Below are 12,262 nucleotides of genomic sequence, written 5' to 3'. Positions count from 1 at the left end.
ATCACGGAATATTTTATTTATTTATTTATTTATTAGAAGTAAAACTAATTACATTATTAAAACAACACTGAGTGAACATATTAAAACTAAATATCACACTTAAAACTTGTAAACAAAAACATATTTTTTATTACAACACTGGTAAAATAGATTATGCCCATTCGGGCATTGAATGTAGCGAGGGCCAAATTATAGGAGCGTAAAAGTAGACCGCTAGCCAAGTTATAATGATCGTACTTACTGTAGGCCCTATGCCGGCTTTTATCTGTGAATTATAAAATACAAATTAAATCAACGATCAGAAATCTCCCCTTGAGAAGGTTTACGTAATACGAATCGATGGAAATACATTAAAACATATGCAGGTAACCATAAAATGTTTTGAGCACGAGATGAGTTATAAGCAAAGAAATTATTTTCTATATTATAGTAATGTTTGAATTCTTTGAAATATTTACCATTGTATAATAAATCATATACCAAATGCAATTTTCCACTACATATACAATGTGGCTGTTACATCAACGCATTGAATGATACCCCTAGTAACATATAGCTAACATATATATACACATATACAAAAAACAAAAACAATCAAATACATTCATTAACTTAGCCACGGCATTATTTTTTCTTTTCATTAATTTACAACATCCTGTATTATCGGTGATATTGTTACATAAATACTATCGGGCCTATAAAACTTACGGCCAAAATAGGTCAAACTTTGCCGTTCCTGACTTTTTATTTATAAATTATTAACCTAAAGTAATGCCGGCTGAAGTCAAAGGGGACTGTGCGGGGAGCGGGTGAGCGTCCAACACTTGCGCTGCCGCGCGGCGTTTACATTTTTGCAGGTTATTGAACTAATTTTGCAAAATGGTGTTTTGCCTTGTTTTAACTTTCGTGTGAATTATTTTGTTAAAAAATTTTTTTTTTTTATTATTCCTCTATATGTTTTTTAGATAATTTTATCAGCCTTACTTTAATGAGTACTAATCTTGGTTTCATTTAGAGTGATAACGTCGCCACCACTCCGTATATTTCAGAAACTATCAAATGTAATCCGAAAAATATTACAAACTTTAGGACAGTAGGTATATCCAATGAGAAAATTTAGACTACAAGGAAAGCAGTACCCATAAACGATTATAGTTTTTGCTAACTGTGGGCAAGTAGTCAACATGTTTATAAAACGTGTATACAACCTAAACTTAATGTGGGCAGAATATGGACCACAGCTTATATTTAATATCAAAATAAAATTTAATTTTTAAAGGAAAAAAACAAAGTCTCTTTAAAAATTGCGTCAAAATTTATATATATATAGTACACAATGAAGTCTAACCATTTTTTGTGTAGGTATTTTTGCAGCGCTTTGCACAACGAGATTGCCAGGTGTTCCGACAGGGAACATGAAACAGTAGGATGAAGCAAAACCGGACGCTATCACGTACCATAATGGGTTTTGACCAATCTCCTTCGCCTGAACGATAAAATTGTTTATTAATTATTGTAAAAAATTACTCATGGAAACATTACTTTTGTTTTAAACTTGTTTTTAATTAAATTAAAGGATTTTTCCAATTCTATTTGGACTCGTACTAATTTCGCTGTTTTATTCTAAAACATATTTAACTTTTTTTATCATTTGAAAACATAAAAAAAACATAACATAATCAGCCTGTAAATTTCCCACTGCTGGGCTAAGGCCTTCTCTCCCGTTGAGGACAAGATATGGAGCATATTCCACCACGCTGCTCCAATGCGGGTTGGTGGAATACACATGTGGCAGAATTTCGTTGAAATTAGACACATGTAGGTTTCCTCACGATGTTTTCCTTCACCGCCGAGCACGAGATGAATTATAAACACAAATTAAGCACATGAAAACTCAGTGGTGCCTGCCTGGGTTTGAACCTGAAATCATCGGTTAAGATGCACGCGTTCTAACCACTGGGCCATCTCGGCTTCATTCATTTGAAAAAGTAGGTAAGATTCAATATATATTATGTCGGTAATGTTTTAAATCGACACTGAAATAGGCTTTGTTGTAAACATTGTTTCAAAGTAAATTAGAATTTTATTAACTTACCAATTGCATTGATATCGGTGTGAGGACATTACATACGGCGACATTAGAAGCAATATTGGTGATGAGAACAACGAATATGATTAGAATCAATAGCACGATAATATTCGGCAAGCCCTTCAGGACTTGGAGGAATTCTCCAATTTTTTCATTCAGGCCAGTTTTTCGTGCCGCATCGGAAAGAGCAAAACCACCGCCTGTTGATTAAGCAAAACAATATTAAGTAATATAATTGACATTAGATATTCTTCCGCCAAACTTAATATTTCTATGTTCCGGTTGAAAGGTGAGAGAGTGTGTATCTTAGATCTCAAGGTCGATGGTGTGTTAACAATCAGGTAGAGCATCACGTGACACACTTCACAGTCGACCGGTTATTTTTAAATTAAAAAAAAAAACATACATATGTCATCATATGGTTTCGTGTACCTGTCACCGCTTGAGCGTTGGATTACAACAATAAGTTGAACCGGCTACAGAGATCGCATTAATATATTTATCTATAGATAACGTCAGTAAGAGACGTCTCATCTGAGCTGATGTCTTTATTAAACAATAATTACCAGTTTACATTAATTTTCACGATACTTTCTTGAAAAAACATTAAGTATGGTTTTTAGAATATATATAAACGAGTCTTCGTTATATAGAAATATGAATCGGTCCGTACGTGTCCATGTACACGGATGTGTGGCAGGATAGCAATGAGGACGCGGTTTTTATTCGTAATATAAAATACACCAGCACCATTCTTTATCCGGTATCACATATTTAAGTACATTTTGTTCATTTCATTTTACTTATTAACACGCATTAATTATGAGAACGATAAATGAAGCATCCACTTCTTAAAATGATTTAATTGTATTCTCAAGGGTACGTGTTAGTTTTATAAAAGGTTCAATTTTGTTATTTATGTACTCACAAACATTTTGTATCAGGTTTCATAATTGTTATATAATTTTAGCTATATTTAAGACATTACCATAAATATTAATATGATAAATTTTATATAAATATATACATACTTAAAATATATAATTATATTTTTAAATTTGATAGGAAAATTACCAAGTAGAAAAGTAAAACTGTAAGGCAACTCTGCCATCAAGCTCTTCCAATTTAAAACGGATGGTACTCTTGTTTTAGGAAAGTCTTCATGATCTGAAAACATTAATACATGATTTAAACACTGAAACATTTTGAACGTGTCAACGTGTTTTTTTTACTATTTACTTTACAATGCTGTTAGTGGTCCTTTAAAAAGAAGCACCCAATGACGTGATCAGCTGATGCTTTTCGAGAGCGATAGCAACACAGTATCCAGATATTTATTGGCTCCTGTGTATTTGATATATCGAATTTATTATGATAGCAATCACGAACTGACAAAACAAACACGCTGACTTTTCTTCGCCTATTCTTTTCGGGTTAGGGCATTGTCTTTTCCAAACCGGTAGTAGATGTTAATTCGACAATCAAAGTAAGTGTAATTTTTCTATGTTGAATAAAGGGATGAATTTAAAGGTAATTTTAATCAAAGTTATATAATGGTAATTAATTTATCGAAAGAGTTGTTTGTAAAGAAATAAGATTCAAGTTTTTATAATTGTATTTTATTATATTGTATTTGAATACCGATAATGTAGATATTGCTCACTTCTAGTTTAAACAATTAAGTCGTTTAAACATTAAAATTTATTGATACAATTTAATCATATTTGTTTTCTGACACTACAAGTAATCGATGCCGTATAATACAGTTACAAAAGGTCCAATTCTCATATAATTTGGATTACTTTCTATACTGTTTAGACTATCTGTTACCATACTTACATTTTGCCCTACAGTTCTTGAAAAATATAAGGTTTGAGGGGAATAGAAACATCATGAATGCAACGAGCGCTGCTAAAGCAGAATCTCGAACGCTGTGAATTATGTGTTTGTAATAAATTAAACTGTTCGTCAATAGTTATTTTAGTTGAGTAACAAAAAAAAACACGAATACAAGCAATATTACTATTAATTTCGAAGTCGTTTGGTTATTAATAAACAGTAAAAGCCTGTAAATAATTCTCGTGAATATGTTTGGAGTTTATTTCATACACTTATAATAAAATAAATATATTGTAGCAGAGATTATGAGTTAGTAGGCGGGCTTTGTTTCATAGGTTTTTCAATTTCTCGTTTTCCTTCGTCGCCTCTTAACCGTCGTTAAAACTCACGTGATCTAATCACCTCTCGATTTTTAGTAGGACAACGTTTAGGTGTAGCTATCAGTTATTAATATAAGGATTTAGGTTACTACTATAGTAAAAAGTCAAGTTAAACTGACTTACTAGGTACAAGTAAACGTACAAATAATACTTTTTTTAATGGGTTAGTTCATTCTTTAAATAATGTCTACGAATTCAATAAACCCATTCGGTTTGTTTCAATTTACGTGCTATAATTATTAAATTTTCTTGTAGAATGGACACGTTTAGTAATATTATAAATCAAAGGGCTTATCAATATATTTTCTACTATACTTTTTGAGGTTACATAACTATTTCTATAAAACGTAAGTACCTACACTTCATAAAATCAAAGAGTTTCTACGAAGTAAATTGCTTACGCACAATTTCTCGTCCTTCAATTCGAAGTAGTTATTGATGATATCACCCCACCCTTCAAATATCTGAGGGGAGCGACAGAAGAACGCCACCATCGCGCCGCCAAACAAGACAATAACCATCTACAATTTCGTCAAACTTGTATTAATAAGTTTTTTGGTAAATACTTTGTATTCATGAAAGTGACAAATTATTTTTAATTTACGGAAACTTTAAAATCTTAAATGGTAATATGATATATTATGATGATATCATATAAAATAACATATTTTATTTATATATACTATATAATAATAGTTGACAGATGTTTCAAAAGGATAACCCGTCGCTAAAGAGCAATCTCTTCCATACAACTTTACACCGTGATAAAATGGTCTAATAAAGGTATACGTGTAAAAATATTCTATATTAAAGACAATAAAAAAAAAAAAACAATAGAACTCTATTCTTACAAATTCCCAAAAGCTGACTTTTCCTAGTTTAGCGTAATCCGATTTGACGGTTTTCTTCGCAGCAGCGATTCCTTCCGGTGATATTTTAGACTTTTTAGCTGTTTCACTTCTAGGCCTTAAATATTAAAAAATCTAGCATATAATCAAAGATTAAAACCAAGAACAAACGACTGGAGCGGGCGGAACATTACAGTAACAACAACAATTTTGTCACTTTAGTATTGACGTATTATGATTGACGTTTCCTTTTGATTATTTATATGTTTAGATAGACTGTCAGAGCTGAGAACGTGTCGAAAATAACGCAACTATGTACACTCACACAAGTAAAGTAGTACGACGTGAGTCAAGCGTAGCTGTCACGCACACCACGATAGTAAAAATGGTTCGTTTGTTTTTGAGCGACACTATCTACATATATAAATATTCTAAGGTATTAACAAAAAGACGAGACGTTTTATACTACCGGAAGCTTATGCTCGCTTTTGATTTGTATTCACTTATATTGCGTCATTACAATGTTACAGCGTGCTCCAACTCCTTACATAAATTAAAATCTCTGCATATAATAAAAGAGATGGACTATAAAACCATATTAAGCTCTATTGCGCCTCCTTGATATAAACCGAATTTTGTACAGAAATATTCATCATCATATCACGTAGCCTCTCAATCCTTTATTTAATTTCTATTCAAAGGCAGACAAATGAAACACCTTTGCCCATAAACACTAGAAATATAAAAATTGCAAACAATTGGCATCGGCAATACATTGCTAATCTAAGATGTTGTGTCCCTTCTGCCTGCATTACACGCGCATTCTTACACATGAAACCGAAATAGACTTATACAAAGTCGACCAGCAAACGACGAAGCGGTGGTAACCAATAAAAATATATATTTGAATTTATGAAATGATCTTACCGTAAAACTCCTACATAAACTATCAACATATACAACAGCATAAAGAAATCCAATATTATCATGTACGGTACACCGAACGCAGAAAACTTCGGAAACGACAGTAATTCTGGTGCATCGGGAAATCGCCTGTAATATTTCATATTAAATAAGCGTACAATACAGTATTAAGTCTCGTTAATTTTACAACGATGATTTTTATATGTAAATGTAATACGTCAAATGTAATTCCATAATTAATGACGCTGGAGAAATATTGTTGGCTCGGCTGGAACGACCTTAAGCGATTAAGCTAATTGGTTCGAATTAAACGAAATAATAACGTTAATAATATATTTAAAAAGTCCTTAAATCCACTTACTGTAACTTCACATTCAAACATGGTACCTAAGACATTATCTCTCACGTGTTAAGAACGCTGGTTCACGAAATTTAAAAATAGCAACTCAGGTTACAAAATTAAATAATTATTAGTGAAATACATGTTGACTAGGAAATGATCAGCATCCGAATTGATGATATAATATAATAAGAAGAAAGTGGTTTATAATGAAATATTGTGAAAAGAGAGTTCGACGAACAAAAGAGGTCATTGACCTAATCGAGTCATTAAAAGATAAAATTATTTTCTTTACTTACGTTATGAAGAGGCCTTTGAATACTAAATTGGTCGCCGTTCCTACAAGAGTTCCAATGCCACCTAAAATTATATTCGAATTGACATTTTATTTATTAACAACCACTAAGTCTCATTTCTAATTAATACTCTGAAGTAATTTATTTATAAGCAACGAGCAATAATTATTACTTTATCAAGTTAAAAAAATATAATAAGTTCATGTCTTATAATAGAATTTCATAAAATATCTGTACCGACCCGATAATCGTATCGAAATCTAAAGTCTAGGATCTAAATTTCAATTTAGGTTTTTCCGTAAAATATTAATGAGAATATATCGTTAAAATAACTTAAATATCGTTTAAATTATATATATATATATATTTTAATAAGGTTTTCTATTTCATACGTCATAAGATGTTTATATGACATGGAATATAATTTCTAGTTATGAACCGATTTTGATATTATCTCGTTCAAACAATGCTCTGATAGACAGACAGGACAAATAGACACAAGTGTTACTGAGTGATCATTGTGAGTTCACAGGACATATAAAGCATCAATATCATTCGTACACACTAAAAACTCAGTTAATATAAGCTTAGTAGAAAATATTTTAATAATATTATTAAACTTTAATCATTATATTATATTGTCCAAGGAATTGAGCGCATTTATTTAGTAAAATAACTAATTCTTGGTGACAGGGCTTTGTGCCACTGGTACCACTCACTCAGATATTCTACCGCCGAACAGCAATACTTAGTATTGTTGTTCCGGTTTGAAGGGTAAGTGAGCCAGTGTAACTACAGGCACAAGGGACATAACATCTTAGTTCCTAGGTTGGTGGCGCATTTATTATTTCTTACAGAGTCAATGTCTTAGAGCGGTGGTGACCACTAACCATCAGGTGGCTTATTTGACCTTCCGCCTACCTATTACATAAAAAAAAAACTTCTATTATAGTTATGGTGCTTTGGCAGTATACGTTAATAGTACTGAAGTGATTATAGAAAAAAGCCGAGATGGTCCAGTGGTTAGAACGCGTGCATCTTAACCGATGATATCGGGATCAAACCCAGGCATGCACCACTGAATTTTCATGTGTTTATTTTGTGTTTATAATTCATCTCGTGCTCGACGGTGAAGGAAAACATCGTGAGGAAACCTGCATGTGTCTAATTTCAACGAAATTCTGCCACATGTGTATTCCACCAACCCGCATTGGAGCAGCGTGGTGGAATATGCTCCAAACCATCTCCCCAAAGGGAGAGGAGGCCTTAGCCCAGCAGTGGGAAATTTACAGGCTGCTAATTATTATTATTATTATTATAATTAATAGAAAAATGATAATTGTAGGTACCGATGGTCGCAGAGTAAGTGGCTGTGCAGAAATAACACGTCGTGATATCAGACGCTATTTTTTCACCATCTTTATTTGTATCGTATATCTTAAGCAACTTTTGCTGAAATTAATAATAATAACTATATAATATAATCATGATCGTGAACATCGTGAAAAATAAAACCTTATTTGTTCATAACATAACATTGTTTTTTTTTCATAATTATTATAATTACAAAATTCAGAAAAGATTTAGGCTGTAAGCAATATAAATAAAAAAAAACAGTCATTGAAAATAAAGTAATTTTTTTTAACATGTATATAATTATGTATATATATACATATTTAATAGAATATCAAATCTATTAAATTTGATTGAAATAATTGTTTGTCTGAAAATATAGGATACTTTTTATTTCAATTTTATTACTAAAAATATATATGAAACGGGCTTCCGACATTGAATTCTAGTCATAGGATGTCTATCGTATTTCTTTTTAAACATTTTTTCCCGCGACCTATCAAATACAACATATATATTTTCTTTACAAATTATACTGTTTTCTAAAAACTGAATCGTCAATCGATACATAACTTGCATTTATAGGGCCCGTTTAATTTACGCGTTACGCGAAACGTGCAAGTAACAGTTCCTTAATTTACTTATAAATTTAGATATGATAAACACATTGTCAAAACAAAATTATTCACGTATCGCTATGACGAATATTTTGCTTTGTTATAATCATGAGATATAGTGAAGTATAGACTACTCACTTCTTCGAAGACTTTTAATACAGCAAAATTAATCGGTACCATCATAGTGGTCGCAGCCGTATTCGTTATCCACATCGAAACAAAAGTGGTAACTATACACATCGCAGTAAGCAATCTGAAAATATTCTTACTTTAAATATACTAAACAAGAAGTGGCTAAAGAGGTAGCTTATTTTATACAAAATAACAATATAAAGTATGCAGCATATTTAAGATTTTATTTTATGTACTTTATTATTTTATTTTTCCCTACGTTTTAAGAAAAACCATTCGCCGTGATCGGTAGGATGGAATCTCTGCACGCGCTTCTCAATGTCATCTGCACGAGTTGTCTTCATCTACCTTCTTAATAAAGAAGGAGGCCTTTGCCTAAGTATGACGTGTACAGCTTTTTACTTTACCTTCATTTTCACGTATATTTTCTTTAATTTCTATTATAATTGACATCAGCTAAGCTATATATATATATTTATATTTTAATTTATGCATGCATATTACCATGTTGACAATCCAAAGGCATAAAATTAATATAATAGTCTTCTTCAAGTAAACATTCTTATAGTTCCACCTTATTTTTTGTAAAATATTATAGTTTTAATATTAGAATGGATATATGACCGCAACATATTTTATACAATAATCAAATCGACAAAAGTGTTTTTTAATTATAAACCTTTCTATCTGTCTCAATTATTATCCATTAACGTTCCATTTAAATAAACTTTGACTAAAAAAACAGCTTAATCACTGGTTACAGTTCTTTCAACCTTTAGGTTGGTTTCTCGCGTATCAAATTGGTTTTGAATTGATATCTTAACTTCTCAAAAACATCGAATCTGTCTGCCTCTTAATTATTCTTCCGATAACAAAATCATAGTAATTAAAATGATTTAATTAAGTTTTAACGATATCAAAATTCAATTGACTTATTGTGAAAACTCAGATTCAAGTTTGAACACTTGATTTTTTTTGTAATATTGCTGGATTAAATCCAAGCGAGCAAACACTAAATTTTCATTACCTGAATTGTCATTATAATCCATCTCGTGATTGAGGGCGATGTTTAATGTCGTGAGGATAAAATTCCCATGTACAAGTTCACCGCCCACATTGGCGCGCGTAGTGGAATAATCTCCAAGCCATAAACGCAGATGACGTATCAAGTGGAAGTTCACCTTATAAAATAAAACGCTAACAGCGTAACATTAGGCAAACGGACCATAATATCTTAATTCCGAATGTTGGGACGTTGTAAGGGATGGTTATTTTCATGCGATGCCACTGACCATCTCATTACGGGTCCCCCTTTGCCAGACTACCCTTCTTCCGAACTTATATTTATATTTATTCTTACTTGACATGTGAGTATCCAATAGCTTGAATCGCACAGTAGGCGAGACGCTTGTGCAGACCTGACTGCTCCACTGAATATGCTAGTATCAAACTCCCCAAAAACATGAAAACCGAATCCTAAAAAAAACCAAAATATTAAGAAGAAAAAAACAAGAGGTGTCTTGGAATGAAGTTGCATTTGCTTTTTTTTTAATAGTATATTTTGGTGTGCGAGCATATGAGACACCTGATGGTAAGTGGTCACCATCGCCCATTGAAAATAGCGGGACATAACATTATATGAAGCCATAGGCAATAGAAAGAGTCAGAGGGAAAGGTCGCCTCGAAGGCTCTTTCCTTACCAGCTTAATTCATAAAAAATAACATTATTTTGATTAATATTAAATATTTAAGTATTATATTGATATAAAATTAAAATATTACAGCATCGACTTATAGTATACACAAACGATACTATTGTGAATCCTTATTATTGTGGGTCCTTTTTATATTTGTACGAAAAGGACCGTCAGATACAAAATTTAAAAATTTTACGAAAGAAAATACTTTAGACGAAAAAGGTTCATTAGTGAAAAGCCATAATACGAAAGAAATTCTAAGACATGAATAAACTCCCAACGTTCATTGAAGCAACGTGACCCATTTAAGCAGAATTTTGTATACATTATTTAGTTCCACTCAAGGCGTCCTATCACCGAATTGCGCTTCAATACTTGTATTGCTATATTTCGGTTAAAATTGTGATTCGAGTCAATGAGACACAAAAGTAAGTACCGAATTTGCTGCTGGTGCTTTTCGTTACAATCTACTTTCTGATCCAATGGCAGCTTTACGCTTAATCCAATTCGTTTAATTCATGACGATTCAAAAGTATTTTATGGGCCTACTTGAATATGGAATATTTGTATCAATGTCTATGATTAACATATTCCTTCACATCTTATTTGTCTTTCATCTTGTTGTAAAATAACAAAAGAAAATAAAATTTAACTAACATTAACATATGCTTTGCAAACATCTGCTGTACTTGAAACACCACTTAGAGGAAATACTATTACTGGTATGAAAGAGGTCACAGGTAAAGGAATACACTCTGACACCCAGAATATTGCCATGATAATGAGGCAGTAGGCTGTCCATTGATATGGCTGAAACAATTTAAAAATAAACAAGTTTTAAATGTCATTGCTGGGTTAAAGTTTTGGGAATTATTCTTCCAAGCTCCTTAAATGCGGCATGAGAAATTCCCATGTGGCAGAATTTAATCCGGCAAATGCAGATTTCCTCATGATATATTCCTTCACTGTCAAGTACGAGATGGATTATAAACATAAATTAGTAACATGAAAACTTACTTGTACTTGTCAGTTAATCAGAAAAAATATTCTGTAAATTTTATTGCATGATTAAAGATTGAAGGTCTGGTGACCTGAGGTCTTTGAGAGGTGACCTTTTATCTGCACCAGTCTCCGAAAACTTATGAAAATGCTGATAGGACTTTTGTACTCAAAGCAGAAATAAAATTATTTCATTCATTCAATTATTATTTAACAATAAATACAAATGTTTGCAAGATATATTTAATCATAAAACTTACTTGAGCAGGAAAGGGTAGCAGTACAACGATGGCTAGTACAGGCACAATCACACAAAGAAATCCTCGCCAATGTACTGCAAACATAATTTTAAACCTGTCTCTTGGAAGTAAAAGAGGTTCTTCTTTTGATCTGAAATTAAAAACATGCAAAATATCAAAACATACAGTGTGGTGATTGACAGGTCCGCGAGATGTAACTCAAAGGTAAAAAAAAAGAAAAACTTTTCGTAAGTATCAAAGTGGCATATTGTGCCATAAAATAATAGAACGACTTAAATGACTTGGCAACATAAAAATGTTGGTTTAATATAGGGTATTATTCTATAAAGAAGCTGGTGCTTCAAATGTGACTTTTAAAATTACTTGAGACTTATAAATAAAATTATTTGAATACGTAATATTTTGTCGTTTAGTAATAATTTGATTAAATATTGCAGTAGGAAGAAAAAATAAATAGATACATTGATTTCCTTTGCATGTTCAGTTAA

General features: G+C 31.8%; 1 protein-coding gene across 1 annotated transcript; it reads right to left on the bottom strand.

Annotated features, from left to right (window-relative positions):
- Positions 1 to 24: 24 nt before the first annotated feature.
- On the bottom strand, positions 25 to 11,903 carry LOC113395118 (protein I'm not dead yet-like). The gene is made up of 14 exons (XM_026632678.2): positions 11,775 to 11,903; positions 11,173 to 11,325; positions 10,179 to 10,294; positions 8,825 to 8,939; positions 8,066 to 8,168; positions 6,720 to 6,780; positions 6,084 to 6,209; positions 5,160 to 5,274; positions 4,714 to 4,829; positions 3,929 to 4,020; positions 3,164 to 3,256; positions 2,096 to 2,289; positions 1,349 to 1,486; positions 25 to 265 (listed from the first exon to the last, which is right to left on the bottom strand). Exons 1-14 carry the CDS (start codon positions 11,856 to 11,858, stop codon positions 152 to 154), a joined length of 1,620 nt encoding a protein of 539 aa, XP_026488463.2. The 5' UTR covers positions 11,859 to 11,903; the 3' UTR covers positions 25 to 151.
- Positions 11,904 to 12,262: the final 359 nt, after the last annotated feature.

Source organism: Vanessa tameamea, chromosome 9, assembly GCF_037043105.1.
Source record: "Vanessa tameamea isolate UH-Manoa-2023 chromosome 9, ilVanTame1 primary haplotype, whole genome shotgun sequence".
NCBI lineage: Eukaryota > Metazoa > Arthropoda > Insecta > Lepidoptera > Nymphalidae > Vanessa > Vanessa tameamea.
The sequence above is the reverse complement of the archived record's forward strand: the minus strand, read 5'-3'. Positions and strand labels throughout refer to the sequence as shown.